Source organism: Ascaphus truei, chromosome 5, assembly GCF_040206685.1.
Source record: "Ascaphus truei isolate aAscTru1 chromosome 5, aAscTru1.hap1, whole genome shotgun sequence".
Taxonomy (NCBI): Eukaryota; Metazoa; Chordata; class Amphibia; order Anura; family Ascaphidae; genus Ascaphus; species Ascaphus truei.
The window spans coordinates 285,400,463-285,407,962 of NC_134487.1; the positions used below are offsets into that span (position 1 = coordinate 285,400,463).

General features: G+C 47.5%; 1 protein-coding gene across 23 annotated transcripts in view; it reads right to left on the bottom strand.

Moving 5' to 3' along the window:
• The window catches only part of MICAL3 (microtubule associated monooxygenase, calponin and LIM domain containing 3), a 182,579-nt gene that overhangs the window by 46,898 nt on the left and 128,181 nt on the right, over positions 1 to 7,500 (bottom strand). For 14 of the 23 annotated variants that reach the window (XM_075602430.1, XM_075602432.1, XM_075602429.1 and 11 more), the window contains 3 exons: positions 6,687 to 6,776; positions 3,745 to 3,897; positions 1,556 to 1,618 (listed from right to left, as the gene is read on the bottom strand). The exons of 2 other annotated variants lie outside the window; for them this stretch is intronic. In XM_075602430.1, the coding sequence (XP_075458545.1) occupies positions 1,556 to 1,618; positions 3,745 to 3,897; positions 6,687 to 6,776 (306 nt within the window). The remainder of the gene's footprint in view (positions 1 to 1,555; positions 1,619 to 3,744; positions 3,898 to 6,686; positions 6,777 to 7,500) is intronic. 7 more of the 23 variants (XM_075602436.1, XM_075602451.1, XM_075602452.1 and 4 more) reach the window with 3 other exon arrangements.

A 7,500-nucleotide genomic window follows, 5' to 3' on the forward strand; every position in this document is an offset into this window, starting at 1 on the left:
TTATACTGCTCTGCATATTATACTGCAGCTCTATGTTATTCCACTGCTCTGTATAGTGTTACACTACTTTGCGTGTTGTTATACAGTACGTGTTATTATATTGTTCTATTGCTCAGCGTGATATTATACGGCTCTGCGTGTTACATCAATGTGCATGGTATTATTTTGCTCTGCAATACACCGCAGGCCTCTCTGGCAGCAGAAACATAACTAGCACAGAGTAGCACCCTGGCTATCCCCAGACCTCCCAGAGTAAGCGGTTAGTCGCTGCCTCCCCTCCGTGTCACTGGGCGGGATGTTAGAAAGCCAGACGGAAGGAAGCACAAGCAAGAGAACAGCATTCCTGGAGCAGATAAACAGGTCACACCTGCCTGCCACTGAACAGGGAGAACCCCGTTTAACAATGCTCCAGAGGGTTTAACTGCGGCCTAACCAAGATCTGGGGCAATTGTACCTAGTGGCTAAAAAAAAACTAGTGCTACTTTGGGCAATCCTCATTTATTAATCAATCATCAAGGATACGCTGCCTGGACTGTACAAAAACCTCTTTAATATCCAAGCAGCACCAAGTGTGTAAATTTAAAAAGCAGTGGTACTCTGTTGACATCTAGTCCCGTCACACTTCCACCTCTGATTGTATCTGCCCCATCCCCAGCGCCCTCTGCCCCTGTAAAAGAATAACCTCCTGACGCTCTCTGCCCCAGTGAAACATTTCCCTCTATTTGTTACTTAAACCCCATTTAGTTACTTTTAGTTGGTAGGTTGGAGGGACTAAAATGGCCACCGGAACATGGGCCGTGCTGGTGAAATCAGTAACTGGGCTGTCATCCGGTGCCAGTGCAGCCAGCCACACGTGTGTGTGTGTGTGTGTGTGTGTGTGTGTGTGTGTGTGTGTGTGTGTGTGTGTGTGTGTGTGTGTGTGTGTGTGTGTGTGTGTGTGTGTGTGTGTGTGTGTGTGTGTGTGTGTGTGTGTGTGTGTGTCAAACGACAGCACTGCTACTGAAACCACCAGCGGCCAATTTGTTTCACTTGTGAGGGGAGTGGGGGGGTTGTGGTCAAAGGGTTTACAAACTTCTCTTTCTTGATGTATTGCATTGACCCTTTCAGTACCAGAGGGGTCCCCGATGCAGCAGGCACCTAATCCCTGGTGCTGAAAGGGTTAGAGAAGGGGTGACCAACTCCAGTCCTCAAGGGCCACCAGCAGGTCAGGTCCAGGATATCCCTGCTTCAGCACAGGTGGCTCAATCAGTGGCTCAGTCATTCAGCATAGTCTTTGACTGAGCCACTTGTGCTGAATGATTGAGCCACTGATTGAGCCACCCGTGCTGAAGCAGGGATATCGTTAAAATCTGATCTGTTGGTGGCCCTTGAGGGCTGGAGTTGGCAAACCCTGGCCAATAGAGGTTATAGAAGAAGAGTGTGCAGATTTGACCCATGCACGGCTGCAGAGCAGAGCGAGTGTGCGAAGCTACAGCCAGCGCAGAGCGCACACGTGCAGCGCAGCGCCTCGGCCGGGACACAATGAGCGGAGGGGTCTTTATACATCGCTGTCTACCTCCGGATACGGACTCCAGCCAGGCTCGCACGGGATCGTGGCGCTGGGAGGGGAGCCTGTGCGCTGCGTCAGAGGGAATACAGAAAGAACGATGAAATAAAGGAACTCGCACGGAGCCAGAGATTAGATTGTAAGCTCTCCGGACAAGAGAGCTACTGTCTCCTAACATTTACTTCTACCTTTGGTGCACTCATTTAAGTGCTCTCATTTTAACCTGATTTAATGTTTTAGGTTCCCATTAAGGGAAGGAAGAGGGACAAAAACACACACAGACACCTTTATTATGATGACCACTTTTTTCCACTCAGAAACAGAGACAACTGTCGCACATGTGCAAAAGGCCGGCGCCGACTGCGCATGCGCGAATGGCCCACATGCGCGGCTGACAAGACCCAATCGCACATGCGCCTGATAGGTTTTTGCCGGCCGCGCACGCACAATCGGCTCTTGCCGACAGTGCATTCACGATGAGCGTGGGCCTGTTGCGCGTGCGCAGTCAGCTCTGCCCGCTTACGCATGTGCAAATGGCAAAAATAAAATAAAAAATACGGGACATTTTGGCACCGGGACACAATGCCAAAAACACACACACACACACACATTTTCATTATGTGCGCATGCGCAGATCGGCAATGCACCGTTCTACGCATGCGCAACATCGGCAAAAAAAAAACATTTTGCGCATGCACGACCCCGGACCAGCCCGTTTTGCACATGCGCGGACATGGCAGCCCCCTTCTCGGTACCGCCGTATCGGCGGATCGCCGAGAAGCGGGGTCTTGCTGTAGATAGATCTCTATATATACACACAGTTAAATGGTCACTGAGTCTCACAGATCTTTGTCTCAGAGACTCACTAATAAAAATCAGTACTTTTATGTATATCTTTATTTGTAAAACGCCACCCATATACAGATGTAGCCGCCATTATTACTCTGGCTTGCATGTTGCAGCGGGACATACATAACACACCAGCGGGGGTAATAACGGCTGCTACATTAGTACCGAGCGCTTCACAGCAGTAAATAGACCATGTAACATGGGGTGTAATACAGAACGGGAATAAGCGCTTCAAACACCAGAGTAACATTTGGAAAAGGGGGGCCTGCCCTGAAGAGCTTACAATCTAAGTGGTATGTAGGTAGAACATAGAGACAGTAAGAGGGCGTTCTGGTGAGTTATGGTTTTTCTAATAAAATTTAAAAAAAAGTGTGTGTACTGTGTATATATCTATATATACACTTCATTCTTTTAAATTTATATATTAAATGGCCGTGTTAGTACGGTTGCTACAGCACATAGTAAATAAGTACTTCAGTATTAGGTGACCCCCCCCCACCTTCCCATTTAAAAAGGTATCACCTAATACTGAAGTACTAACTTACTCTGCACTGTATGTATTGCAGGGTAAATTAGTACTAGAGTATTAGGTGATACCTTTTTTTATTGGGCCAACAAAATTGTGTGTGTGTGTGTTATTTTCTTATATACACATATTGTGGTTGCAGCATTTATAGCTAGATACAGGGAGACCCTACCATTTAATGTTAAAAGGAAGACAATGATTGCAATGTTACCAGTTTGTGACTAGCTGCACTGCACAATAATCCCGGGTATGACCTATTCCAGCTTTTCAAGCTTCGTCCACACAGAGGCTGGACAGGAATCACCTGCACCGCACGTCAGTGGAGAGCATTGCTCCTTAGCGAAAAGAGTGGGGTCCAAAAAATAAACTAGCTGGTTAAAAACAGATTTGAGGACCTCACACCGCATGGCAGCCGAGATGTGCCAGCTACTTCAACGCGTTTCACGCACAAGGCGCTTTGTCAAAGAGTGCTACGGAGTGCTACACAAAGGCTGCAGTCGCTGGCACTGCTACCCCACCCAATGCCTCTGATCCTCTCTGCCGCTGGTCAATAGAAGGGGTATGTGGACAGCTGGGGGCATCCGGCAGGTACAATATGTTCTATTTACCCCAAAGTAAAGGAGCATTGTATAGAAGTACTCACCACCATTATACAACGTAGCATGTATATACATAACATATATATATATATATATATATATATATATATATATATATATATATATATATATATATATATATATATATATATTATATACATTTTTGCAGGGGTTTTAAAAATGGCTGATTTGGTGGTTGGGGAGGGGGGGGTAGGGTTTATTACCTTTGGAAGGAGAGGACTCGCTCACTTCTCCCCCCTCTGATTTAACCCCTTCCTGAGCTTCCTTAACCTCGCAGACGTGAGTCCAATGCACGTCCGCCTTAATTTCCAGGGGGTCCACAGGGGAGAGAGCCTGCTGCAGGATGAGGTTCCCGGCTGGAGATGGAGGGGGACGGGGGGAGCGGGATGGAGGGAGAAAGGACAGACACGTAGGGAAGAACAGAAAACAGGACACAGAGTTACAGCCTTCCAGAGACAGAAACCATCAGAGAGGGTTAGAGACGCACCTTTAATACAGCAGTGCGTCCTGATAGCCATGTTATTCGTATCTTATTCTTTCCTTAAATACAAGGGTGGGCAACTCCAGTGCTCAAGGGCCACCAGCAGGTCATTTTTACAGGATATCCCTGCTTCAGCACAGGTGGGTCAGTCAAAGACTGAGCCACCTGTGCTGAAGCAGGGATATCCTGTAAACATCACCTGCTGGTGGCCCTTGAGGACTGGAGATGCCCACCCTTGTATAAAAATACTGTAGATCTATTCTTGCCCTTGCAGTTTCTATTTTTAAAATACAATGCTCAGGTTGAAATGGAGCTCTTCCCAGAGCCCATTGGAGTCTAAAGATTATATATATATATATATATATATATATATATATATATATATATATATATATATATATATATAAAATCGTTGTTAAAGTTCAGGATATGCTTATGGGTGCAAAATACCAACATTAGTACACATGCATCTGTGGGGATTGCTGCTTTAATCTGGTTAGAGTAACGCACAGGGATGAAGCATGGCGTAGTGGTTAAGGTATTTGCTCTTGAATACACACACGATTGGCTGATCGAGGGCTAACCCCTTTGACCCTGTTATTTGCCTGGATGTGGATATCATTAGGAGTCCTCTCTAACTGCACGGTTCCAACCACGAGGTGGCTGCATCCATGAGTGAAGTATTCATGTACAAAGCGCTCTCCAAATAACATATGCACACACATACACATATGTAATATACACACACACACACACACACACACACACACACACACACACACCTGAACCATCTCTTGCTTTTTCCTCTTCCTTTTACCTGGGTTGTTTTGTATTTTAGGTTGGTAGAAAGAAATAAAACGTGCCTTACACACACACGTTAGCACATGCGTCACTAGGTTAATATTCATAGTATTAGGGCGGGGAGGATTTCCCAGGTTTAACCAATACTAAACTGTGAGCTGTCCCAATAAATGTATCCATCGTACATCATGGTAAAATATACTGTACCCCAGAGGTGCAATCCATACCCCCTGCTCCAACATCATGGAAACTTACCCACTGTACTTCAACAATATTTACTGGGTCTCCTTAAATATGGCAGCCACTAAACGAAATCTCTCTAATCCAGGAGTGGCCAACTCCAGTCCTCAAGAGCCACCAACAGGTTAGCTGTTCAGGATATCCCTGCTTCAGCACAGGTGGTGCAGTCGAAAACTGAGCCACTGATTGAGCCACCTGTGCCAACGCTCGGATATCCTGGCCCGTTGGTGGCCATTGAGGACCGGAGTTGGCCACCCCAGGTTTAACCCATGTCGTGACGTGGGAAATGACCTCTCTGCAGAACTCTCTCGTTACACGAGCAGGAGCCCCCTAACAATCCGCACGCAACGCACATCGTGGGATATTTAGCATTAGGGGGGGGTAAACTTGCAAACGTATACGGAATGTCACAGTGTCACATGGGTGAGCGCTCCTCCTTTACTGCAACTCAAATATCTGTGGGTCAGAGATACTGCCCCTTCAATAAAACGGAACTATTAAAAAAAGCTTTATATCTTTTTCTGAGAGTGAATATTGGATTGCACCGTTAGGCATAAAAAAAAAAAAAAAAAGGAGGGGGATTAACCAGTTTGCTGCCAGGGGCCTTGCAGGGGAGCAATGCATCCGAGTCACAGACCCGTACCATGCACAGAATGACATTGCAGGGGCTTCCGAAACGCGTGCATCCTCATTTGCAAGCGGTGTGTCTGGACACGGGTGAAGTCACACGCGTGACCCGTGTCAGATATCTTTCTGACGCCTGCCAACTAAAAAGAGATGAAGCCTGCCGTGCGGGGGACAAGGGGTGCGTGTCGCCCCCTCTTCCTGGGAGAATTCCGCTATGCTGAGCCAGCCCATGCAGGGAACATTAATACTTGCTGCTATGTTCAGAATATCATGCACACACAGATACATCCTACACCCCTGAATGCTAACATTATAAGGCATTTGCGAAACCCAATTCTACAGGACATTCAGGGTACCCCCACTCCCCCCCAAACCTCCGATCTGGTGGCCCCCTCCCCCTCCTCAGGACAGGGGCGGTAACCCTATAACACTCCCCCTCGCAGGACTTCCCCCATGGCAGAAATTCGTCCCTTTATCCTGGCTCCCTAGGGAAGTAAAAAATGGCCTCCGGGCATATCAAGACACCCGCTAAGCCAATCAATAACGGGGATGCCGCTATGACGTGGAGTGTCCCCTCCTGTGCCCATCTCCCAATGGAAAGAGTGGAGGGTGCTGCTCACCCACCCCCGGAAGGGCCAGAAAAAAAAGAATATTGGGGGGAGGGGGTTATGTTAATGAGGATCTATTTCCACTGGTTTTAAAGGGTGTATGACTATACACTTTGCCCAAAACTACTTTCGTTTCCCAATTTTTGGTGACAATTCCCCTCTCCTCCAGATCTCAACTTCAAAGTAACAATTGCCAGTTTCCAAACAAAACAATATTTCCCCCCCCTCCCCCTTATAGAAAAGTCCCTTGAAACTTCTGCAACCCATTGCAAATATATGGGATGTTATGGCTATGCTCCTGACCCTTCTCTTTAGTTTTTTTTTCAGGGGTGTGGGATCATCTTTGGTTTTATTTGTGACTTATCGGGGCAGGGGAGAGGCGGGATACCTTTGAATGTACCAGCGGTATCTTCATCAGAGAGATGCTGCAGCCATAGACCCTGATGAAGTTCTCTCTCCCAGGGGCAATACTCACCTTCTGCAGCAGGGGGAGCAGCAGAGTCACCCCCCCCCCCCCCCAGAGAGAGAGAGAGAGAGAGAAGGAGAGAGGGACAGAGAAGCAGTAGTAAGAGAATGTGGAAGAGCAGACACTGAAATGAACCTCCTCCCGATCCCTCCAGCGGCCGGGGCCAAAAGGGGAGAATTTGGATGCTCGGAGATCAATCATTTTGTCACAATTAATTGGGCAAAATTGCAAACATGAAAGTAATTAGAATTGTTCCTCTATTTTTTTTCTCTCTCCTTCCACCACTGAAAAGAGGCATTAAACTCAGAAATACACCACGCGCTTAGGATGGTTACAAACTCCATAGAACATTTGATTAACCCAGATGCAGGTACCCTTGCCTGGGCTGCCCTGTCCCAGAACTGCACAAACCTGCCCCCTTTCTCTATGTAAACCAGGGAGCACAGGGTGGGTGAGGGGGAGGGGGGGGGGAGTTACAGGGGACAGCTTTGTGCTGTTATGGAAGAGGCAACGCCTGTAAGCAGGGGTGGCCAATTCTAGTTCTCAAGGACCACCAACAGGTCAGGTTTACAAGATATCCCTGCTTCAGCACAGGTGGCTCAATCAGTCTCTGCTTCAGCACAGGTGGCTCAATCAGTGGCTCATTGAGCCACCTGTGCTGAAGCAGGGATATCCTAAAAACCTGACCTGTTGGTGGCCCTTGAGGATCGGAGTTAGCCGCCCCCTGCCCTAAAGA